Raw genomic sequence first — 26559 nt, forward strand, 5'->3', positions numbered from 1 at the left:
AACTTATGTGCTCCCCCCCTCCTTTCCTCTGGTACTGCTGCAAGAAGATAGGAAGCTTTTGCTTCTGTCTTCAACTAACTGCAGTTACTCTTTGTGTCTGATAAACTCTGCTTTGTCTTAACTATAGTTCAAGGCATCATTCACCAACCTGGTGCACTCCACCTATGCTGGATGGGAGCTGTAGTCCCAAATATCTGGAGGACATCAGGCTGGTGAAGGTTTAGGGAAGGAAGGAAGCCAACTTCAAACCATAATTCATGATCGACTTGTTTCCTTAAATCATGGTTAGCTAAACTGTGGCCCTCCAGGTGCTGCTAGATTGCAACTTCCATCACACGAGGCCATTAGCCATGATGGCTGTGGCTAATGAGACAGCATCTGGAATGCCACAGGTTCACAACCTCTGCCCTAAACTGTAGTGAACACTCAGTTAACACTCTCTGTTAACACTCTCAGTTTGCACAATAAACAACAAAAGCAAAAACTTAAATATCCTTCCCGCATCTGTGCTGGAGTAGGAAAGCCTACAAGGTTTACTCAGCTCATTCCTATAGTGTCAAATGGTGGTTACCCTGTTATATTTACAGAATACATAAAATACACAGTCTTGTACAAGGAGGTCTTACAATTGGCATAAGATGAATAAAACAGAGAGTACATTCAGACAGAAAAGGAAATCTTGAATGCAAATGTTTCTGTAGTTCAGAGATTTAAGAATGAACCGTAAGCTCAAGTGATTCATATCTGTTTCTGCTTCTTCTCAACTTCACACACATGAAGGTGTATTCAACCTATATCTTGGTTGGAACTCCCTCACTTTGGGTCCCTCGGTGCTCTTTCCAGTCTCTTTTAAGGACATATTTATTCACTCAAGCCTTTGGAGGAAGTTGAAACATCAGAGTATATTGTTTTTTGAGTTTCTGAGGTTAGACTCTCTGGATTAGCTTAATTTAACTTAATCCCCCCCCCCAAAAAAAATATAGGCAGCTTATATTATCTGAAGATTTTGAAGTGATTTGCAATTATAAAAATGTAAGTACAATAAAAACTATGTCAAATGATTTACATAAGAAAAAACACAAACACAGCAGCAATATCCCTATACATAAAAACAATATCAAACAAGGTCAGAGAGCATTACAAGGCCCATGGGTGGCCCTGTGATCTAAACCACTGAGATTTTTGGATTTGCTAATCAGAAGGTTGGTGGTTCAAATCCGTATGACGGGGTGAGCTTCCATTGCTCTGTCCCAGCTTCTGCCAACCTAGCAGTTTGAAAGCACACCAGTGCAAGTAGATAAATAGGTACTGCTGCTGCAGGAAGGTAAATGGTGTTTACATGCACTTTGACTTCTGTCACGGTGTTCCATTGCACCAGAAACGGTTTAGTCATGCTGGCCACACAACCCGGAAAGCTGTCTGCAGACAAACGCCGGCTCCCTTGGCCTGAAGCAAGATGAGCGCCGCAACCCCATAGTTGCCTTTGACTGGAATTAACTGTCCAGGGGCCCTTTACCTTTAACCTTTTACAAGGCAGTATGAAATTACAATCAAACACATTATTCATATAATTACTCATACAATCTTACTATCCATCCCACACAACCACTACAGTCATTCACTACCTCAGATACTACCTATTCACACATAAACCATTCATACTCAACAGGATTACAACCCACATACAAAGGATTGCTGCCAAGCATATAGATGCAAGTTTTTCTCCCCATCTGTAAAGCACTAATAGGCTCATGCCCCATACCCACTGGGCCATCTAATACTCCTCTCCTATCTCTTACTTGAGAGTGGCCCAGTTCTGTACCAGAGCAGTATTTCACCCTGGGGGGTATCAAACTACTTGCATCCATTCAGTTCCAGGTACATAAGCACAACATGGTACTGCACAACCATTTGTTTATTTAGCAGTGCAATGAGCAAATTGGCCTGCTCCATCTTATAGTCCATTGAATACCTGCCAGTTAGCTCAGTTGGTTGGAGTGTGGTGCTTATGATGCCGGCCAACTAAATATTCCTGCATTGCAGGGGATTGGACTAGATGATCCTCAGGGCACCTTTCAGCTCTGTGATTCTATGATATCTTGTTGGCCAGCATCTCATGCTCCGGCTGCTCATCCTTGGCTGAGACCTGCAGGACAAGATCCCTTTTGCGAAGTGGGAGGGAGGGAGAATGAAAAAAAGCAAACTCGAATCAGGAGGCTAGCTGGATCTTCTTCCACTAACAAACCAACCTCACCCTCCATAATCCTTACTGCGAGTAACATGATGCTAATCCAGATATAGAATATTTAATATTATGCTAATATGTTGACATTTTAAGATTATTTGTTGTATTCTTTGGGTATGTTTTATTGTTGCTTTCAAACTTTACAAGGTCATGTGATCTTCAGAAATAGGGTGGTTAAAAAGAAAGTACAGGTAGTACTAGTAATAATATTAATCAATTTATTATGTATGATAGCCTGCTGTTACAACCAAACTGGCAAATGATACTTTGAGCAAAGCAGGGCCAAACTGTTCAGATTGGGTTTAGAAGAACAGGTGAAGACAAAAAAAAACAGGAAACATAGAAGACCAAATTCTGCCCTGTGAACTGCCCTGAGACCTGTGGGTTTAAGGTGGCATACAGAATTAATTAATTAATAATAAAGACCAAATGCAATGCAGTGCTTATTGTCAGCATACCAGTATCAGATTTCCAGCTAGTAAGTGATCCTGGATATTTTTTTTCTTGAAATGCACATTGAAGGAAGATTAGGATTAAAAGATGTCCTTATATGGCCATACTCTCCGTTCCAGTTACTTCTTGTAGATATGCCTATTTCAAAAGACACATCACAAGTATATGAGTGCATTTAGGAAAAATAATGTGCAAACAAAGTTTGCAGGAGGAAGCCTGGAGGCAAATGTAGCTTAAAAAAATAAATAAATCCCTGGCACCATGCTGCAATGCACCTTACTTTTTTCTGTGTTCAGAATGATCCTAAGGAAAAAATCACCATAAAACTTTCAAGAAATGCTGAAAAGATCCAGGAGTGACACTTCCTTTTTGAGTAGCTTTGTATCCAAGGCTGGATCCAGATGGTACCTTTCTATGCTGGTCCTACATGGTATCTGGGGGTATTCCAGCCTTACACAGTTTTGCTTATATTGTACATGCAATGGCAAGAAACCCTGCATAAGATGTGAGCTACCTGTATATCATCTGATTATAATAATTATATTCTACAGTTTGCCGGATTTGCTTTCAGCTATAAAGTAGGGAAATTACATATCTTTACAGAGAGGGGAATATATGATGTGACTATGCAGGTAGAATGAGATGCTGTATTTCTGATTTAGGTCTACTAGGTTGAAGATATTAGCATATCTCATTTCTCTATTTTCTTATTTTGGGTGTGCAAGTAAACATGGTGTTCAATTAAAGTTTTCCACAAACTCTTTATTTGGTTTGTATGATGGGCAGAGCTTTAAATTACGGAAAATTGAAGAAATTTTTAAAATGAATTCAGCTGTTTCTTAAGTCATTTTGGTTATTACATGCAGGAAGCACAGTGACCACATAATATATTCAATGTGAGAACTTATTAACATCTGGAATTGGACTTTTTAGCCATTGTAAATTAGCAACTGACACACAGTGACCTTTTATAATATTTCTAGTGTCTGCCTAGAAGTTTCTCTCTGCGTAAAATGTTAGAAATTCTCATGGAAATATTTCATCTTAACTTGCTTCTTGAACTTTTTTACATGTTACACAAGAACCATATTTAACTGTTCTCAACTTAAGACCAGACTATTCTGTTTATATACTGGATTTGATAAATCATGCAGCTTATAGCACATTTAAGTGGAACACTTAAACAGAATTAGTTCTTGACTGAAACTTTGCACACACCCATAATATTTATAACCCTGAATTATAAAGAAAGATATGTTATTTGAAATATCAAAATGTTGGACTAGACAGTCATGAAATAAAAATAAAACATATTAAAATATTTCAATTTTACCTTTTGCATGTTCCTTTACAGTGAAAATACTGGTAATTTGAACTGAAATAGTAAAATAAAACTGAATTTCTCACATTTTTTCTTCAGAAAACATTTTTCTTTGAACACTGAAAAGTAAGATTACAAATAAAGTGCCAATTTTTAATAGTGAAATGTTATTATTAAATAGCTACCTGTTAATGGAATGTAAATAGAAACATTGCCTAGCTTATGTTTCAATGTGCAGGATACGTAGCACTTTCCATTACAGGACAGTGCTGTTGGAGAGGAAGGTTTAGAAGAGAGATTCTTACTCTCTTGTAGCAAAATGGCAATGTCTCCAACACATTAAAACTTTGTTAGATTTTATATCTGCCCTCATCCATCTTAAAACAAATGTTCCCCATTAAAATACTTAGGCTAGAATAAGTCACAAACACCTAGCTTTGCAAACAAGTGAAGATCTTGATGCAGATTATACAGTAAACCACTCTCCATCCATTGGCAGTAAGATAAAGAAAAGGTTCCAACTGAGTTAAAAGGAAAGAACTTGATTTCCTTACAAAAAGTATTATATAATATTTGGGTTAGCAATGATGTAGGCTGTAAAATCTCATTTAGAGAGATTTTATTCACTTGGTTTTCCTTCAGCTGGAAGCCATGGCTGCATGCCTCCTTGTTCAGATCTTGTATGGTGTGGAGATTACAAATGCCTATGTTAAAACCAGTTTTCTCCTTCATCTAATAGCCTTTGTATCATCAGAGTGAAGGTATTTTAAAGTGAATGTATATATAAGCAGCAGTCTCAATATTTGCAGCAGATGGTACATTTACAAGAAGAAAGAAAATCCAATAACATTCGTGATCATTTCTAGAAGTACACATTTCAGAACTGACTTGTGAAATACTTGGTTTTGCTTGTGGGAGTCTTTGATACTAATTTGTGTGGGAGGGGCAGATCCGTTCTAAATGGCCTGTGGATTGCAAGTTAAAATGTCATTGAAATGGCAAAAATATTTTTTCACTGTGCCATTCCTGATTATAAGGTGACCTGCAGGCTTGTGAAGTCCACAATGTTTCCACAGACATAGGGCCTTCTACAGCAAAAGACAAATCTAATAAAATGTCTTCCTTTTTATGTTTATGCTTGGCTTATCACTACCTTTACATTCCTTCTTACTTTTTGAGATGTTATTTATGCACTGAATTATTGGGAGTGATGTTAATGTCTTAATTTATGTTGTCATTATTGACTATTCTTTTCACTATTTTTGAACTGAGCCATTTGTTGGCTTGGCAATCCTTTATGTAGGTTTTTTCTTCATGGCCTACTATGCTTAAATTTGAAATATTTGTTAGAACAAGGCAACATGACAAAGTAGGTGGTCTTCCGATTAATATTTCTGTTCAGATCTGTAAACTATACAAGGGTTGTTTAACAGTTCTGAATCCATGCCTTATGACATTATTCCATTTGTTTTGGAATAAAGTTCAGCATTTGCATTGGAACTTATTGCATGTTACTCATGGACTAAGGCGGGGGTGGATTTTCTCCAGAATTGCTCCTTAATATTTGCTTACTTCACATACTTTGATCGTCTCTTGTTAAACATTTGGGCTATAGTTTACTTCTGTTTAGTCAAAAGTTCTAGTTATTACCATTCGAACACATGCCAGAGAAAGAATGTTGCTTATTAATTTATAGCATTTTATAAACAGTGGTAAGAAGTGAGATGAGCAACATTCATTTGAGATGTGGTCCACTAAATTATCACAAATTAAAATGTTATATAGTAAATAAGGATATTATCATAATGAAAATATAATACAACTATGTGAAAGATAATAATTTAATTGATGAAGAACAGATGCTTCCCTTTTATTAACACAGGCTACTATTTAAAGGTTTAAACAGCACTTGCATTCCGCCTTCTGTCTCACCACTACAAGGCACTTTACCTCCCAAGTATGTGTCTCTGTAGGCAAGGAGAAGACCAGGCATATAGCTTGAGTTTTGAATTGTAATTGGGGAATAATATGTGGCAGTACATTTTTCACAGAAAACATTCCATTTCTAAAAATGCATTGTTACATAAAATTGTTAATAACATAATGATTGGATAAAATGGTTGTCAAAATTTTGCAGTTTCAAAATTGGGGTGGCATTGGAAGTTCAGAGCCAGCAGTGCAGTACTGCTCCCTTTCAGGACATGATTTTCAGGTTTTCCCTTTGTCTGTGACTAAGCCAGCAACCAAGCCTGCTTCTCAGGCCTTCCTTTTCTTCTCCAATGCCCTTCTTCTAACATTGTTGTCTTCTTCTGGTAGACTCCACAAACACCAAGCACCAACAGCTATAATTCTGTCTCTGCTAACCAGCAGCCAACCATATAAACACATCTTTTGGCCTCTCTTAATACATTTCCATTAACCAATTTGTCCTGCATACAAGTAAATGAACACAAAGGTTTATAGACATCACTTTTCCATTAAAAGCTCTCACAACAAATCCTTGAAAATGAAATGTGCTGACAACTATGATCACTATAAATCCATTAAGTTGTATTATTGCATGTCACACCATCAATTATGAGTTGCAGGCTCAGCCAAGTATTAAGTACTTTGACCTTTATAATTAATAATGGGCACCAGGGATGACTTAAAGAAAAAAGCCATGGTGTGAAAGTATAAACTACATTTAGTTTGTACTGCTAGATTGAGCAGATGCTTGAGCATTTATTTCATTAAGCAACTGAGGATTTATTTTTTTTACAGTTGCTGGGGTGTGTTTTTTTGGTAACAATATATACAATGAATATGCTTTCCCCAATTATTCATGCAAAATAAACTTCCTTGCACCTGAAGTAGCTTAAATCTCATTCTAAGCTCAGCCAGCAGGGCTATTATATTATGACAAGATAGAATAAAGGAGAATTTCATGTGACTGAAATTCCTTTAGGGTGAAGGCATTAAATATTTGAGACCATTACCTTGAAAAAAGTATGTTGTTAATTCCCCCCCACACACGTTAATTGCATGACATACTTCAAATTCAAAAAGACTGCTTCAACATAATCCAGAAGGTGTATTGTAAATGTGTGCTCTTAAAAACTATATACACACACACACACACACACACACACACACACACAAACAGTGGTATCTCTGGTTATTCATTCCGGAGGTCCGTTCTTAACCTGAAACCGTTCTTAACCTGAGGTACCACTTTAGCTAATGAGGCCTTCCACTGCCGCCGACATGCGATTTCTGTTCTCATCCTGGGGCAAAGTTCTTAACCCGAGGTACTACTTCCAGGCTAGAGGAGTCTGTAACCCGAAGTGTTTGTAACCCCAGGTACCACTGTATTAAAAGTATACAATGATATAGTAATAGAAAATGGAACAATGAAATTCAGAAAAGATCATTCACCTGCTTTTATTTCTTCCTCCCCTTGCTGCATTTTTCACTGCATTGCCTCTCTATCTATCTATCTATCTATCTATCTCTCTCTCTCTATCTCTCTCTGGTTCTTAGTTAATTTTAAAATGTTCCTTTTCATCAGATTAAAGTGCACTGTTTTTACTTTATGCTAAATCATTGTCATAGTGGGACACAAAATCAATGTTTGAAGGCTCTATAAGTTTAGCTGACATTGCCTGCCTTGTTTCTAAAAAAGGGTGCATAGAATTGCAGCATAAGTGATATTGAACAAAGAATCTGTGTTTGTAGCTTATTCATGTTTGCCTAAAACTAGTTTTGGTGTTAGTGTTCATTTGTAAGTGTCCCCAATGGCAGTTAGTTTGGACCAGTAAAGGCAATATACTGGGCTAACAAAGTCAATATATTGTTTCCTCCTTGTACTTTCATAACAGCCTTAACAAAACTAAGAAGGTAGGTAGTTAGACAGACTTGAATGCATTTTTGATAATGAAGTCTCTATAGGGAAAGAGACTTCCTTACTTGCCAGTGATCATATTACTGTAATATATATATAAAAACATTTGTATAATGTGGAAAGTAATTATTTTTGCTCTTTTTTAGCAGACTCATGCAAGTAAAGAGTTGGAAGAGCAGTTGCGATCTGTATCCAGTGTGGATGAACTCATGACAGTACTTTATCCAGAATACTGGAAAATGTTCAAATGTCAGTTGAGGAAAGGGAGCTGGCAACACAATAGGGAACAGTCCAGCTTTGATGCAAGATCAGAGGATTCAAATCCAGTAAAATTTGCTGCGGCACATTACAATCCCGAGATCTTGAAAAGTAAGTGTTGAAAATTTAATGTCCACCAGATACTGTAAATCAGTTTTTTTAAATTTAAATGCTGAAAACAAAACTGCTAAAATGTTATGTTAAAGCATAATTTAGCATAGTCAGAACCTCAAACCCTCACTAATAACAAGAAATTCCATAACTGTTTGCAGCTTTTTGAGCTACCATATTTTTCTGTGTATAAAATGCCCACATGTATAAGGCAACCCCCCCTTTTAAACCCAAAATCATGAAATCAGTATTTTAAACATCAAACAAAACAACTTTGATATTTTATTAAATATTCAAAGCACTGGTACCAGCGTAGCAACCCCCAGTGGTGGGGTCTGTGCATGCATGTGTTGGCAGCAGTGGCACATGCCCCACCAACACCCAAGATCATCCAAAATTGTTCAGCTTTTGGGGGGAGGAAAAAACCTCCCTGTGCATTCACCATCCATGTATAAGAAAAACCCATTTTTGACTTTTCTTTCCTTTTTGCAAAAAACATTGTCCTATACACAGAAAAATATGGTACATAGTGGAAAATAGGTGAGGTTTGCAGGTTTTTTCCAAGACCAAGATCAGCAACCTAGGCATGGCAGACAGAGGAAAATCTAAGCTAGGAAAAAGGAGGGCAGACCAAATGTGAAGTACAGATGTGCTCATCTGGCAGTTTGTCTGACAAATTATTCAGACCAAAGAAGCAGGGAGTATTATCTGCTGATATCTAGGAGTCATTTGATTCACATGATTGAACAGGTGTAACTCCTGATGCAGTCTCTGGATGTAACAGCTTAATAGAGCAATCCTAACTCCCTGCCGCCGCTGCCATGTGTGTTCTTGGTGGTAGCAGTTAAAGGAAATAGGGCTGTCAGATAGGGCCCTATTCATGCTCCAGTTGCAGGCTGGCACAGCAATTGGGCCCACTGGCAGGGATACTACCAGCAGTTTCGTGGACGGAAGTGGGAGGTTGCACTTTTAGGAGGCCAGCTGATGTAGCACAACCACCCAACCACCCAGTCCAACATTAAGGGGTTAAAATTGCAGCCTTAGTTTTGCGTCCCAGTCCTAGACTAAGAGGAGGAATTAGCATCCCATTCCAGTTTGGATAGCTAGCTTTAGACTTGTGGAAAGTTACAACAAGGAAGCCTTTATCTGGAAATAGGTCTGGATCTATAGTACTTTCATTCTAGCCCCGTTTTTTTGTAGTCTCTGTGCAGGCACATATATGGGTTCTGCAGCTGAGCAAAGCACCATTTGGAAACTTTCTAGAGCTCATGGCCAGAAGCTGGTGTCATGCCCACCCCCACCCATTCATCAGAAGATGTTTTCTAATCATGCTTGCCTTGAGTATGTGCCTTCCCACTCATTTCTCTTTTGACTACCACAAAGGCAACAAAATGGAAAATTTTCTCAGGAAATTGCTCTTCATTGAATTCTGTTAAGTCCTTCCTTTCACCCGATTTTAGTTTTTTTAAAAAAAGCTTCCTTTATGCTTTTGCTTTCTAACTTTTTTAAAAAATAATCACTAGCTACATTTATATTTGGTAGTATTGTCCTTGCATTTTGTCCCCATGCACCTGTGGTGCAGCTGATCTCTCTTAAGAAGTGTTGAAATTGTGGGAGGAAGATTCCCACCTCTGATAGCAGTTATTATCCTGCTTTAAACAGCTTGCTATCTGATCAGTTTAGGAAGCTAAACAGTTGATTCCTGTTCATTGCCAAAACTGCACTAAGCAAGCTCATAGGAATTGCTGTTCTTATCTCTGTGGAATGGGCTTTGCAGACCACAAAAAGTATGGTACCCAAGACTTCCTACATAGAGACAACATATCTGTCCCCAATCTCAGTTTATCCACTGTCCCTACTAACCTTCAGACCCAGGTGTCAGTTCATCAGTCTCTGCTTAGCAATAGACTTAAGGACAAAGACTGAAAAGGAAAGAATTGAGCCCATAGAATTGGTTTCATCCAAAAAAAGGTTTCCTGTTCATGAATCAAAGGGAAAGCAGCATTACAATTATACTACTATCAACCTAAACCACTTGCCTCAACACAAGTAGCAAGCCCTGCACCACTTCCAAGTTTGACCTTGCTGAAACTCCTACCGACCTGCTGACTGCTCTTGTTCAGAACATCTCATCTTGAACCCTAACTCTGGACCCTGAGACTACAGCTTCAGCTTCAATATCAGTGCCACTTCCTGCAACAGTATCCTATTTTATTCCTTCAATTCTAAAAACTTCCAGTACTGGTGGTATTGGCTTCAACATCATCATTCCCTATTCCCTATTAATATTGGAATCAATTTTGGAAAAAGACAAGGCTGACACAAACTTGTTCAAGTCCTTGAACCTTTGATATCTGCTTCAGTCTCTAGGGTTATCCCCTGATGGACCTTTTCACCATCTCTAAATACCATTAATTCTGCAGCAGAGCAGATCAAGATCCCCACCACTGAAAGAACCTCTCTATATATCTTCCTGCGCTTTTCCATCATTCCAAGAGTGCTACATATGGTGTCACTCAATGGGACAAACTGCATCCCCATTGACCTTAGTGCACCAAAATACACTAATGATGAGCCTAACAGCCTGAATATACAGCTTCCTTAGGGATCTCTAAAATGATATTCTTCCATGAGGCAATCCTATACAATGAAATAGATTCAATTCTTATTACTATTGCAAACTCCACTAATCATACTTCAGATTATCTGCTCAACCTGCTGTTCAGGTTTTAGCTATTCTTAACATCTGGGTTCTTCATTACACCATCCTATAGAAGTAATGTTAAGTGTCTGGTCATTCATTTGTTACATTTTCCTTTAAAGGTCTTAACAGTTTACAATTCTCAGTATCAGTGTCCAGTCCTGGAGTTTCCTTCAGTTCTTACTCTGCTGGTGTGAGCTTCCCTGAATTCATTTCAGCTTCAGGATGTGTTCTTCTTCAGAATCTTTTTTGGTGAACACATGTTGGCAAGGACACTTGGTGAACAATGTGCTCTGCATTTTTATTCAACTTATTTGAATGGCGACAGAGAAAGTTTGTGGTTTGTCCTCCTTTAGATTGTTTCACATTTTCTTCTCCAAAGGGACTTGATGGTTCCAGTCTTGTGGATTAATTGTTCCAGTCTTGCCTGTACATAGATGATTGGAGGGGTTTTAGTTTTCTATCTGGACAGAACAGTTGCTTTTTACAACAACATAAGCATATTTTTTTCTTGCTATGAGAATCTGAAAAGGGCCTTTTGTGTTTCTTCCCATTAGCGTTCATTTCCCCAGATGCTGCTACCTTTTTTCTAGGGTATTTCGTTACATTAAGACGGATGGCGCCTTGTACGCCTCCTTCTGGCAGCTCTTGCAGCCAAGCTGGTCCCAAGCATATTGTTCTGCTTTCCTTTGGACTCTATCAGCGAGGCCGAGAGAGGGCTCTTGTCGTCTGGGCAGCCCAGGGTATCCATCCACAATGCCCAGGCTTGCGCCCCAGGTAGGTCACTTCAGTGCTGCTATTGCAGCAGTTTGACTTCACCCCCAGAAGTCCATTCCATTGTCTCTTGAGACAGATGGATGCCAACAATATTACCAGAACTCTGCAAAGTGGCTATATTGTTCTACCTTTCCACTTTAATAAAGCATTATGTGTTGGAAGTGAAAATAACCTCTCACTCAATCTTTGGGAGAGCTCTTCTGGACAACTCCCCCCCCCCCCCATAATAACACCAGTGCTTCCTTCCATGTATGTTGGCTGCTAGTCTTCCATATGTGTAGCTGCACAGAATCTATGAAGAAGAAAAACACGTTGCTTACCTGTAACTGATGTTCTTCAAGTGATCATCTGTGAAGTCACAATCCACCCTCCTTTCCCACTGCAGGTGCCTCCTTTCTTTTGGTGGGATATTCTCACAACAATCATGAAGAAACTGAATAGAAGTGCACGTACTGCCCCTTCAGGCATATGTAAAAGAGATATATCTCCCTTTTGAGGGTTAGGGGCATGAGCATCAGCTCTCAGGCCTGAGTTCTAGAAAGTTCCAGGATGGTGCTCTGCACAGACACAGATCCCCTTTTTGTGACTACATATATGACCACTCAAACAACATCTGTTAAAGGTAAGCAACATCAGTTTTCTTCTCTTCTGTAGATTTTTTTCCAGCTAGGTTTTCTCACAACTATTGGAACCTTGCTAAGGAACCATTCAATAATCATTTATAAGTGCTAGAAACCTACGAGCAAATATTTGGTTGGTTATTTCAAGCCAGTAGGTGATTCCTCACCTCTAATGCTCCAAGGCATATCTACCTCCACCCTCTGCCATTCCATCTGTCAGATTTTCTTTCCTTCTCAGAATCCTCCTTTTTGGCCTTCCCTTAATTTATTTGACTTGCCTTCTGATACTCTTTCATTGGTCTCTAGCTGCCATACCTCTCTCTCCTTTATTGCTCCTGTTTCTTCTTCCTATTCTTCCCTAAATCCATTTGCAAGCCCCACCCCTTGCTTGCTCTGCCCTTCTTTAGATCCCCAGTGCCTTTTCTAGAGACTATTCTAGCCTGTTCCACAAAGCATTTGCACCAGTGGCTCAAGCATACCTAAGGACTTATCCTCACTTACCTTTTGTCCTGCTGTGTCCAGGTCCATGCTTTAAAGCTCCATCTCCAAGTGCTCTTCTTTCGCCCTGGAGTTATCCCCACACAAAAACCCCCACTTTTAAAGCCGAAGCACAACAAATGACAATCCAGGTTTTCCACAATTCAGCTTTAAAGAGCGGGTTTGCACGGGGAAAGCTCTGGAGGTTAGTGTGGATAAGCCCTGGTAATAAGACTACTGTTAGAGAACTAGCATTAAAGAACTCTGATATTTTTGTTGTTGTTGCTGCTGCTGTGTTTGCTTTTTACAGAACTCAGTTTCTATATAAACATGGTCCATTTAATAAGCAAGTTTTAACTACTTTCAGGGGAATCTGATTTTGATCTATTAAGAAAACCTGTGTTATAACTTATGAGCTTTCCCTGTAACTTGGCAGGTATTGATAATGAGTGGAGAAAAACTCAATGCATGCCACGTGAGGTATGTGTAGATGTGGGGAAAGAGTATGGAGCAACAACAAACACCTTCTTTAAACCTCCATGTGTGTCCATCTACAGATGTGGAGGTTGCTGCAATAGTGAAGGGCTGCAGTGTATGAATATCAGCACAAGCTTCATCAGTAAAACGGTAGGTTGTTATCTAAGCCACATTCTGGGTTTGTTTTAAGCTCTCAGTGTCTGCATGTGATTGAAATATGCACTGAAATCTGCTTTAAAAGGAATACATTGTTCTGTTGTTTACATTGTAAAATATAATATGAATGCATTTGTTGTAGAACTATAAGAATCCCAACATTCTGTTCCGATCTCCCAGCACTATATCATTATTTTGGGACAAACGAGAGCCTAATTTTATTATTAGTTAATACTAACACACAAGCAATAAGCAGGACCACACTGAGTAGCCCCTTCCTCTGGCTACCATGTGACCAAGCAAACACTTAAAGGAAAGGGGAAGCCTTCAAACATACATTTCTGTATGTTTTCATTTTGTGCACAGTTTCCCAGCATGGTCCCACTTCCCCACATGTTAGTATTAATTGTGAGAAGAATGTCCAAATATGGCCAATAATGTGACATTATTAACATCATTCGCCTTGTATGGCTGGTTTTTTTGTCACTAGGCAATTAATTGCTGTTTTCTTTGGGACTCAGATAATGGTGGCTGCTTTCAAACATGATGGAACGCAAACGGTTTGCAGAGAGATGTTAAAAATCCTCATCAACACCCCTGCTAATTGATCGGCACAATCTTTTTCCACTATTTCCAGCACCCCACCTGGGCTAGCAGCTTTGCTGGGATTCACCCCCCACAATGCAGCTTTCACTTGATGGTCATATAAAACAAGTGGCTGTGAATTTGTAGGCTGGCAAACAGGAGCCAAGATATCGGCTCTTTCTGCCTCATAGCGGGTGAAGTAGATGTTCAGCTCCTCTGCCAACATATCATTGGCCATGACCATGTTCGTCATATTGCCTTTATAGTTGGTTAGGTGCTGCAATCCTTGCCACACTTGTTTCGTATTGTTCTCAGCTAAGCAGTTCTCAACCTTGAGTTTGTATTGTTGCTTTGCCACCTTGATGCCTTTCCTAAGCTTTATTCTTGCCTCTCTATATGTCTCTATGCTCCCTGCCTTAAAGGCAGTATCCCAGGCTTTCAGGAGTGACCTAACTTCAGCAGTCATCTAGGGTTTGCTGTTCCCAAAAACTCTAATGCTCCCTTCTGTCATTACATTGTTGGTGCACACTTTAATATAGGAAAGTACAGCATCTGTGTATCTGTGCAGATCTTGATGTTCAAACACACTCCAATCAGTACTTTCAAAACAGTCCTGGAGCTGACTAAGAGCCCCCTCTGGCCAGATTCTAACTGTTTTTATAGCTGGCTGAATTCTTCTAAGGGGGATGTACTTCGGACATAAAAAGAGTGAGGAATGGTCAGATGAACCTAAGTGGGGGAGGGAGATTGCCCTGTATACCTGCTTCAGATTAGAGTATACACGGTCCAAGATATTAATCTCTCTAATGGGTGATTTCTGTTCAAACTTAGGAAAAAAGTCCCCCACCACAACCAGGGCACCCTCTGGATGTATTTGCTGCTGCATGGAGATGACGTCATATAATTTAGTTATGTTTGCTATTTGCAATAGGAAGAAAGCCATGTTAGTATGACCAAAAAATGGGACCCAGGGCAAAGAGGGACTTGCTTAGTTGTCAGTAGCTTCTACTGAGTACAATGGAATTAAGTACAACAATTGAAAAGGGATAAAACCTGTTTCCTTTGGAGCAAACATCAATTCAAGTTTTCCAGGGATTGACATTTGCTCCAATTGAGCTTTAAATGGTGGGTTTTCATGGGGAAGGCTCCAGAGCAAAAAAAGCATGTAGAGCGTGTTGCAGTAGTCCAAGCAGAAGATAACCAGGGCATGCACCACTCTGGCAAGACAGTCCATGTGCAGGTAGGGTCTCAGCCTGCATACCAGATGGAGCTGGTAGACAGCTGCCCTGGACACAGAATTGACCTGGGCCTCCATGAACAGCTATGACACCCAGGCTGCGCACCTGGTCCTTTAGGGGCACAGTTACCCCATTCAGGACCAGGGAGTCCCCCATACCCACCCACCAACTGTCCCCAAAGAACAGTATTTCTGTCTTGTCAGGATTCAACCTCAATCTGTTAGCTGCCATCCATCCTCCAACCACCTCCAGACATTCACTGCCTTCACTGGTTCCGATTTAAAAGAGAGATAGATTTATTTATTGTATTTATATACTGTTCTTTCTCCCAAAGGAGCCCAGAGCATCAAACACATCCACAGGTTTATTTAAGCATTCTGAAACAGTTTAAGTAATTAAAACATTTTAAGAACATTATAAGCAGCATGCTAACACATTGCTCTCATTTTTGCTTTTTTGTGTAGTTATTTGAAATAACTGTGCCACTGTCTCATGGTCCCAAACCTGTAACAATCAGTTTCGCGAATCATACATCCTGCCGATGCATGTCCAAACTTGATGTCTACAGACAAGTTCATTCAATCATTAGACGTTCCTTGTCAGTTACACAAACACAGTAAGTATTAGATTTGCATATTTCTTACTCTGTTTTAAAAACTCTAGAATACAAAGCAGGTTACTGGTGACAAGTGTATTATAAAGTTATACAAAATTTTAGGAAATCTTATTTAGTTGATTTTTTAAAAAAAATTCAGAAGACCAAGGGTATGCCATCATTAGCTTTATGCAAAAAATCATGCAGATTCATGTTTCAGAGTGTGAACCTAACAACAAAAAGTGTGGTTTATCAGTTTGAGTCATGAAAGGACTGCAACAATTCAGATATTTAGTCAAGCTAGTTTTTAAATTAAATAAACAATTGTTTTGATATTAATAAGTATTCTCAACCTAAATTATGAATAGTCTTCCACAACCATTTGCCAGAGTATTGAATACTGAATAAGGATCATGGAATGTGGCAGGGAATTCATTTTTCAACTTTAAGCAACAATACAATATATTTTAGTTATTGTGAATTGCATGTAAATTCAAAGGGTTATAAATCAATTTGAAGTCTGAGGTGTGCTCTTTCAGACTGTGCTTGCTTAATTCTTTTAATCGTTATTTCAAAACATACTGAGTTGTATACAGAAGAATGGGGAAAAAAAACACAAAAATCATAAAACAGTTTGTGGGGAATTTTCCAGAGGAGACATTTTGTATATGTTAGAGCTCATTACCCTGAGTGGTTTAATGTATGAAAATTGAGTTTAAACCACAGACTTACTGGATTAATTGATGCAATAGGCATTTCCCAATGTTCCACTATGGCCCTCTGGACTTTGCAGGGGGTTTTAGGATGTGGCATGTATTGGGTGGAAATGGAATGGCAGCGAACAATGCCACTTCACTTTATAACAAATGCATACTGTAATAGGCAATACTAATTCTGTAAATCCTGATTCATACTAGTAGCCATTGATAGCTCTTACCTTTCCTGAATTTGTTCAGTACCCCTTTAAAACCATTCAAGCTGATGTTCATATCTATTTCTTGTAGAGTTCAACTATGCACTGTGAGAAGTACTTCCTTTTGTCTGTCCTAAATCTCCCACTCTTCAGCTTAATTAGATGACCCTGGGTTCTGGTATTATGAGGAAGGAAGAAAAATCTCTCTCTATCCAATGTGAATGCAATCAAATATATCTTAGGTTGCATTTGTCCGCATCTGTGACCCATGCACAAAAACTCTTGTCTTGCATTTTCAGTGTACTAAATAATGCAATGTTTTATCCCTAGGTGTCATGTGGCAAACAAAACTTGCCCAAAAAATCATATCTGGAATAATCAGATTTGCAGATGTCTGGCTCAGCATGACTTCAGTTTTTCTTCTTACCTTGGGGATACCGGTAAGCAAATATGCTCCAGAAGTTGCATTCACTTAACGTGGCATTATTCAAGCAAAATAAAAATTATATCCACATAAACTTTTTTAAATGTAGAACTCTCTAATCCTTTATAGCTTCAGTGATTTAGACATGGGTATGAAAAATGTGAAACTAGCAGATATGTTTCACTTTTTGCAATGCCTGAAGCAAAATTTATTTATTTTCCTAATGTTTGCTGTGTTTATAGACACTGCTGAAGGATACCATGATATCTGTGGACCTAATAAGGAGCTTGATGAAGAAACCTGCCAGTGTGTCTGTAAAGGGGGAGTGAGGCCTTCCAGCTGTGGACCTCACAAAGAACTGGATAGAGCATCATGCCAGTGTACATGTAAGAATAAACTGCTGCCTAGCTCATGTGGACCCAGCAAGGATTTTGATGAAGAAAAGTGCCAATGTGTATGTAAAAGAACATGTCCTAAACATCAGCCACTAAATTCTGCAAAGTGTATTTGTGAATGTGTAGAATCTCCAAACAAGTGCTTTTTGAAAGGAAAAAGATTTAATCACCAGACATGCAGGTAAGCAAAACAACTGAAATACTTTGTCTTGCAACTTCTATTAAATTATCGTATTTTTCGCTCTATAGGACGCACCGCACCATAGGAGGGGGAGAACAGGGGGAAAAAAATTCTTGTTCTCCCCCTCTAAAACAAGGTGCATTCACCCGAAGCCTCTGGAGCATGGCGGGAGTTCCCGCTGGGCTCCGGAGGCTTCAGGTTCCTATTGAGCTGCTCTTTGGGGCTGGCGGGGGAAGTGCTGCTTCCCTCCACTGCCAGCCTCAAAGATCCCCGAAGCCTTTGGAGCGCAGTGGGAACTCATGCTGTGTTCCAAAGGCTTGAGGCTTCGGGGACAGCCTTTATAGCCTCCGCAGGGCAGCGGGGTGAAGGCACCCCGCTGCCCTGCGGAGGCTTTGCACAGGTAACCCCAAGCTAGAACAGCAAGACGGAGTGCTGCGCAGCGCCCCGTCTCCCTGTTCTGGCTTTGGGCTTAGCCGCGCAGCCTGCATTCGCTCTAGGATGCACACACATTTCCCCTTAATTTTTGGAGGGGGAAAAATGCGCCCTATACAGCAAAAAATACAGTAGATGTTATTTTTGTCCTGCTAAAAGACATTGGTTACAGTTTCTCAAATTTTCTAATAATCATGCTACATATTTGATCTTTAGCAGTTGTCTGATGCTTATCTAGTACTTTACTAGTCTGGAGATAAAACATGTTACTTGTCATACAGAATGGACTATCTGAACAGAAAGTGTGTTTGACACTAGTCATGTATGTTTACATTGGCCATGTAATCCATCTTTGAGAATATTACTGTATAACAACTGCATCATTGATGAAACAGATGTTTGCAAAAGCAGAGCTCTGAACAATGCTGTTCTTCCCTCCACTAAATAATCTCATTTTCTTCAGCACATACCATATAGCATTGATTTCAGATATCATCCCTAAAAAAATTATGGAAGTCACCTAATAGTTGTTATTTACAGTGTCATCTAGGACCTGGAGAAAAGTGTATTATTAAGATTATACAGCAAGTTTTAAGCTTTTTCAAGGGGAAACACCATATAGTCTCCAGCTCTGACAAACATCAGAGAGCAGTTACAGATAGGTAGCCGTGTTGGTCTGCCATAGTCAAAACAAAATAAAAAAATTCCTTCCAGTAGCACCTTAAAGACCAACTAAGTTAGTTCTTGGTATGAGCTTTCGTGTGCATGCACACTTCTTCAGATACACAGAGAGCAGTTAGACAATGTACAATCTACAGGCCATATCCAGCCCAGCAAGGTTATTCTCCTTAAGCCAATTAAAGACTTGCTAGAAAAATGATATTATTGGAAGACCTACCACAATATGGTTATGGGGATTAATTTAATAGGAAGAAACTTCAGGAGTAAACTCATAGTTGAACAATTACTCCATTATGGATTATTTCCCATTATAATCTAATTTTAAATATGTTCTCTAGGATTATGTGTGCACCAAGTAGTTTTGTTTCCAGTAGGTGTTGTGTAACTTGAGATTTAGAATTGTGTATTATATACAAATGAGTTGAACAAGTGTGACAAGTTATTTTAACAAAGCTCACCACAAAATGGAACAGGTCGGCCCAGGATGTTTCTTCCTCATTCTTTGCAGATTTCCTCATAGCTGTGCTAATTTGTTGCAAGAATTGGCTCCAGTGTAACTATAATCCTGTTACAAACATATAATACAGTATCGAATTAGTATAGAATACAATCTCCTGTTTCAAACACAACCTTTTGGTACATATTGAACACACATTTCTCTGCACGTGCCATCCTTAGCTGTATTTGGAAATCCTAATAATTATACTAGCAAAATTACATCCTAGTAGATTTAAAATCCATCTTACATCCTGTTCCTGTCCTTAAAACCCAGATGTCACTGTTCAGATGAAGGTTCACACACACACTGTGGTTAAATGAATGCGCTGTAAGAACTTATTCCTCTTTAACTTCTGTATGGTTCATGCAGAGAAGAGCCACAACACTGTAACTCCAGCACAGTTTGTTCATATGAAGAGCATTATCTATCATTTTTCTTCCCAGTAGTTATCTGCCTACTATATATACAGTGGTGCCCCGCAAGACGAACGCCTCGCAAGACGGAAAACCCGCTAGACCAGTGTTTCCCAACCTTGGGCCTCCAGATGTTTTTGGCCTACAACTCCCATCATCCCTAGCTAGCAAGACCAGTGGTCAGGGATGATGGGAATTGTAGTTCAAAAACAGCTGGAGGCCCAAGGTTGGGAAACACTGCGCTAGACGAAAGGGTTTTCCGTTTTGGAGGCGCTTCGCAAAACGAATTTCCCTATGGGCTTGCTTCGCAAGACGAAAATGTCTTGCGAGTTCCTGCGGGGTTTTTCCCCTTCCCCCCCTTTTCCTAAGCCCTAAGCCGCTTATCAGCTGATCCGCTAAAAGCCGCTAAACCGCTAATAGCGCTAATCCGCTAAGCTATCAATGGGCTTGCTTCGCAAGACGAAAAAACCGCTATACGAGGAGCCTCACAGAACGGATTAATTTCGTCTTGTGAGGCACCACTGTATTACTTTTACTATAGAAAGCAGAGCCAAGAGCAACCTAGAATAAGCCACACAACTGAATGTGATTCTACTGTGAGGAAAACAGCATGATATTGTCCAATGTACAAAAAAGTATGGCACATCTCCCTGAATAACCTCTGCAAAAGTAGCTAAGGCTGTTTGCATATTTTCCCAAAGAGGGATATGCTCACATGGGTTTTACATAGAATGCCTGAACCCCAATAATGTTTATTAGGATGGGAACTGTTGGTGCTGCCATTACTCTGCTTCTGTCACTGATGTGTTTTGGACATTGAAACAGGATAAAACAGATTCTCCCATTTAAATGTTGATAAATTTCCTCATTTTGCAAAACGGTTTCCCCTAATGCAGTTCTGTATGTTGCTTTCACTAATATATATGCATTTTAATGAATATTCTCCTACATACTTAAAAGTCACCACCTCAAAAACAGACAGGGGTCCAGAACTGAATATTGGCACTGTTATGTACTGAGTTGAATAGGATCCAAAAGGCAACAGTCTGATTGGTCCACAGGAGCCACCCAGTCATGTGGGGCCCATTGTGTAAATTATGTATATAAAGCAGACATTCCTCCTCACCACTATGAGCTGAATAAAGAGCATGAAATCCACTCTCAACTCAGAGTATATTTCAGGCACTAGAGAGTAATGTGCATGTATAATCAACAGAAGGCTGAAGGAAGGAAGTGGCTCAGGGTGTCAAGGGGTAGAGAATTAGACTTAGAGGGCATGTACCTTGAGATGTATGCCCTCAACACTGTTCCCCACCCCATACACACACACAATGATACTTCTGCCACTAAAAGCAGGCGGGCACTTGCCTGGAAAAGAAATACAGCAAGGTGGGCTGGGTTTACCTTGAAGAGCATGTGCTCCGTGAATACAATAGTAATAATCTTATTACTTATACCCCACCCATCTGGCTCAGTTTCCCCAGCCACTCTGGGCAGCTTACAGCATATAAAAAACTTGTAAAAACATAAGACATTTAAAATTTCCCAATATAGGGTGCCTTCAGATGTCTTCTAAAAGTCACATTTCCAGAGCAAACCCAACCAGGGCAGTTCCAGCTCAGGAAATGGGGGTTGTCCCCAGAGCTGGGTCCCCAGAGGTAGGTGTACCAATCTACTTTTAAAAATCCAGATACAGAAGCACTTTTCTGCGTTCAAGTTAGATTGGAGCAGGGAAAGGCATGTAGGGACAGAGACGAAAGAGAGTGTCCTCCCTCTGTCCAGGAAGGTCCCCCCCCCCTGTGGATTTTGTTGTGCAGACATCTAATATTTTATTTGTAAACTGAAATGCATAAGCTATTAATCAGGAGGAACGTTAATTGAGATCATTAAACTATCTTTTATAAAAACAGAGACAATTTTTAAAACAAATTTAAAATATATCTGTGTTGAAACTTGAAACGTATACTTTTCGCTCTTGATTTGCTGCCAGTGTTTGAAATAGCAAAAGACTAGTGCTTTGTCTACATTACACACCAGAGGCTATTTGGCACTATCAGTGTGAGGTTATGTTAGGTCAACCTGTTTTAAAAACAACCATAAGAAATTATCATGCTATGACAAACTTGTTTATAGCCTTTGTCCTGCAATCCCTGTAGAAACAAATTATCCACTGATGCAAAATATTTATCTTCTAAGCATGAAGTGTTGGTTAGTAAAGTACTTTTTTACTTCCCTGACTGAAGTGCTATAAATTACTGATGTCTTTCCATCCCATTTTCAATTCATAATGTTATACATATAAGCCTCTGAACCTGCACATTGCTTCCACTGATGTTACAGGAACTCTACATGAGCAAAACAGGCTTGAGTAATTTTAAAATTAGACTATTTCAGAGAGAAATTCTTGGAATTTTTTTTTAAAGAAAGAAAATAACTCCGATCTGTAAGGTAGTTCATTACAGACAAATTGTTCAGACTAGAAGATATTGCAATTAGAAACTCAGTACCAGAAAAAGTTAGTAGTTGTGTAAATAGCTAGAACGTTTTCAAATATTTGAAAGTTGTTACATAGTTATAGTCACTTGATAGTAATTATTAGCACTGTGCACAGAAGAAGTATTTGCTTCAGAACCCACCTCAGCGAGTCAGATATGCGATTGCCTCATCTTGATGGTTCATATTGACATCACACTTCACCTTGGATCCAAGGCATCATTAACACCACTAGAAGAGCAACAACAGAACAGTTCACAATTCAGTTACAACAAGCGACAATAAAATAAATATTCATCCTGCATGAAAATCCAGAAAAGACCAGGGCAAACCACCATGTCTTTCATTGGTGCCAGGCAGTTGGGGGGGGGGCAGAACAGTAGCTGAATTTTATTTATTTTTAAAGCACTGAAACAGCTTCTGATATGTTCTATTCCTATTCCGAAAGCAACATGACTAAGTAAAAAGAGAGCCCTGGTAAATCCATTCCGTCACTGGATGCTAGAAACTATCATTCACAGAACTACACCTACCTCTTCCTTGCTCCTCTCTGTGTGGTGTTTTCCATTTAAGGAGAGCTTACAAGAGAGAGAGAAGCCGCTGTAGGTGGAGCACTTATTAAGACTTATAACTGTATCCACAGTATCCAGTTCTGTTTGCCAGCCACTTGAATCCACGCACCTTACAGAGAATCCTTGCATAGATTAATTGCTTTTTTCCAAGAGCACATTGTAGATTTCAGAATAGGCAGAATAATTTCTCATGTCAGTTTTACAACTGTTTTTCCCCCCAACTTCTTTCAGCTGCTACAGACCACCGTGTACAGTTCGAACGAAACGCTGTGAACCTGGATTTTATTACAGTGAAGAAGTTTGCCGTTGTGTGCCAACATATTGGAAAAGACCACTTATTAATTAGTGAAGAAGATACCATCTGACTAATTGGTGTACATTTTTCCTGTGTTTTTTTTAAAAAAAGACTGCTAACATTTTGGATTTACTGTGCAAAAGAGACATCATAGGACTATTGGACACAGACTCATTTGTGCTCTTAAGACGTGTGGAAAGCAAATGTAGAAAACAAAACCTGGGATTTTCTTCATTATAAAGAACTCAATAAGAACTTGATTTTTTTTTTCTAATGACCAAACAGCCTACATTTTCTTCCTTGTGATTTTTTAAAAAGATAATAACTATATAATTTATTTCCATTAAAAATATTGTACTGCATTCTTGTTTATAGCAGTAACAATTGTTAAATCTCACTGTGATCAATATTTTTATATTATGCAAAATATGTTTTAAATAAAATGAAATTGTATTATATGCTGCTGACCATGTTCACTGTACTATCTCATTAATTAATATCTATGGCTGCAATTGGGGGAGATGAATGGCAACTTTAAGTATTCTACTGGAATCCAGATAAAATGAAGACTGCTAGAGGCAGCAATACATAATTATTATAACACTGAACATGTAAAAACTTATATTTTGAGCAATGAAACTTCAGAGTTTGACCTTATGCTATTTAGAGTCTATTCACCAGTCTAAGAGCAAACTTGGTTGTCCTTTGCCAATCAGTGAAATGGGACCAAATACAGAGACAGAATTTGACACACTCAAAGGACTCTCGAAGTATGCAGGAAAATGTTACTTATTTAAAAAGAGACCACCCCTCTCCAGAAAAAAAACACCTTCCCAATAGGGGTTGCACATGTGCAAAATCCTCCCATAGGAACAGAATATTTGAAACAGCTCAGTGCCCTATTGGTGATGGGGGAAAATGGGACTAGAGTGCTAGAGTAACAGAACAGTCTGCACACAAACACACTTCAGCAGGACAAAACCCCACTCTCCCAAACTGTAGGAAGAAGATGCTTAACATATTTTCTCTCTGTACTGCTCAGCCTTGCCTACAACACTATAATCCAAAGATTCAGGCTAGCTGTACAGCTTGCTGCACACCCACCATTGACCCGATATGGCATGGAGAGGAGGTCCAACCTCCCTCAACGCCATTTGGGCTAACAGAACAGTTTGTTGCCCTACCACTGTAGCATGCAGGTTTGAGGCTGGCGATACAGCATTAGTGGGTTTGTAAACCACTCCCCTTTTAAGTTGGAGGCCATCCCCTTGGCTCTACTTCTCTCCCTAGAAGTATTGCCCCCAAGAATCTTTGGGTAAATTTTGCACTCTGAACATCTATATATCTAATGCTGTCATGGTGCATCTTTTAACACAAAAACCTTAAGAGTATTGTATGAAACAGACAATTCAGTAGTCAATTATGTATGCAAAACATCTTCCAAAGGAAGCATCTGATTACATAATGTAACATAATCACCTGATCCACAGATTCCTTGTAGGCAAAAAGCATTGCCATTGCCAGTAACTTCCATTAAGGAGGCAACTCCACAAACTCAAAGGGGCCTGCATATGAAGTTTGTAAGCCCGTACTTGGCTGGAAATCCATGTGCACATTGCACTGCACAGTGGGCTCTGGATCAGAGTGAATTATTTATACTTGTGTCCTCAGTACACTTTGGTGGCACAGCTCTGCTGAGGTAATTGTACAAGCCTACTTGTACAAGAAATGGGCTGCAAACTTTCATAACTTTATGAAAGCAGTGCTTGCATTCTCTTCTGAATTTTTCTCAGATTTTAGTTTCTCTGTTTCCTGTGTCTGAAAGAGCTGCATCATTGCATTACTAATCCAATATTAGTTCAAAGAGGACTTTCAGACACTGTAGAAATCCCTGTGTATATACAGTTTACTCTTGCTCAGTCTTTCTCTTCCTATCTGCTATACCATTCACACACAAAAGTATTTGAAATACTGTGTGCAACCTTTTGATAATGCATTTGTGCATCATCATGAACACAGGAATGTGCATATTTCTATTTTGTTTGTAGTGTTCCTTACAACAGGAATGTCTATAAATAAGTAGTGCTGTTTTTAAAAAAATCATTGAGAACATCCAAGAACTTAAGATTTTGGCACCAAATGCCATTACAAAATCTGTAAGCTTTTGACAGCAAAAGTACTTCTTCAACAGCTGTCGCCGGAAGGAAGAATGTAGTTCTGGAAAGCCAGTTGTGGATAGTCAACACACCATCTGTGACCCTTGCTTTATATACCTGCACCCTGATCCAGTTCTACTTGTTGATAAATATATATAATTCACTTACTATATTTTTTATATGAACCTTCTTCCCAAAGGAGGAACTGCTATATTAGCAAATATAGATATTTGCTAATGTTGTAATTAGGGGTGCAGATTTGTTTCACTTGCTGAAATAGACCCATGGTTTTTAATTGTTGCAGATACGGACTCATGCAGACAATCAAATTCTAAAAAAATAAAACTGCTGTTTCAGAACATGGTTGTAAGGTTTTTTTTAAAAAAAGGTAAAGGTAAAGGACTCCTGGACAGTTAAGACCAGTCAAAGGCAACTATGGGGTGCGGCGCTCATCTCGCTTTTCAGGCCGAGGGAACCGGTGTTGGTCCAGACAGCTTTCCAGGTCATGCAGCCAGACTAAACCACTTCTAGTGCACAGAGGACCGTGACGAGTGCAGAGAGCATGAAAATGGTGTTTACCTTCCTGCCACAGTGGTACCTATTTACTTGCACTGGTATGCTTTTGAACTACTGGGTTGGCAGAAGCTGGGACAGAGCAGTGGGAGTTCACCCTGTCATGCAGATTTGAACTGCCAACCTTTCGATTGGCAAGCCCAAGAGGCTCAGTCGTTTGGACCACAGTGCCACCTGCGTCCCTAACATGGCAGTATCCAATCATGTCCATCCATAGATGGAATGGGAGAAGGTGACAATTTTGGATTAACCTCCCATACACTTGCAGTTCCCCGTGTCTCCCTAAATCTTCTGCAAAGGTTTGGAAGACTTAAAGCAGATTCAGAGGTGAGGGAGAACTGCTGAAAAACACCTCTCTCATCAATAAGGCTGGTGGATTATTTCTGTCAGCAGACAGACACCACAGGATACCATCCACTATTGCTTTGCATGGATTACCTGGAGACAAACATGTATAAACACTGTAAACAAGTAGAAGCAATACATACATTTACCAGTTCTAAAATTAAGTCAAAATTCTTCACATAAAATTAGAAGAAAGGTGAAGCTGAACAGTCAACCTACAGGAAAACAAATAAAACTGGGGAAATCCACTTATCTCTAGTTTGTCTTGGAAAAATATATTGCTATATATA

General features: G+C 39.3%; 1 protein-coding gene and 1 long non-coding RNA gene across 5 annotated transcripts in view; one reads left to right on the forward strand and one right to left on the reverse strand.

Moving 5' to 3' along the window:
* The window catches only part of VEGFC (vascular endothelial growth factor C), a 42199-nt gene extending 16474 nt beyond the window's left edge, over window positions 1–25725 (forward strand). For 2 of the 3 annotated variants that reach the window (XM_081875406.1, XM_081875407.1), the window contains exons 2-7: window positions 8052–8271; window positions 13283–13473; window positions 15767–15918; window positions 17141–17250; window positions 17477–17810; window positions 23132–25725. In XM_081875406.1, the coding sequence (XP_081731532.1) occupies window positions 8052–8271; window positions 13283–13473; window positions 15767–15918; window positions 17141–17250; window positions 17477–17810; window positions 23132–23246 (1122 nt within the window). In that variant the 3' untranslated portion in view covers window positions 23247–25725. Of the gene's footprint in view, window positions 1–8048; window positions 8272–13282; window positions 13474–15766; window positions 15919–17140; window positions 17251–17476; window positions 17811–23131 lie in introns of all 3 variants that reach the window. The other variant, XM_081875405.1, reaches the window with a different exon arrangement.
* On the reverse strand, window positions 17999–23125 carry LOC309349495. 2 transcript variants are annotated; one of them, XR_014159969.1, is made up of 3 exons: window positions 22472–23125; window positions 19052–19488; window positions 17999–18871 (listed from the first exon to the last, which is right to left on the reverse strand). It is a non-coding gene; the product is annotated as an uncharacterized lncRNA (long non-coding RNA). The 2 variants fall into 2 exon arrangements; XR_014159970.1 differs by having other exon boundaries at window positions 19016–19488.
* Window positions 25726–26559: the final 834 nt, after the last annotated feature.

Source organism: Podarcis erhardii (assembly GCF_964252035.2).
Source record: "Podarcis erhardii genome assembly, chromosome: 9".
Taxonomy (NCBI): domain Eukaryota; kingdom Metazoa; phylum Chordata; class Lepidosauria; order Squamata; family Lacertidae; genus Podarcis; species Podarcis erhardii.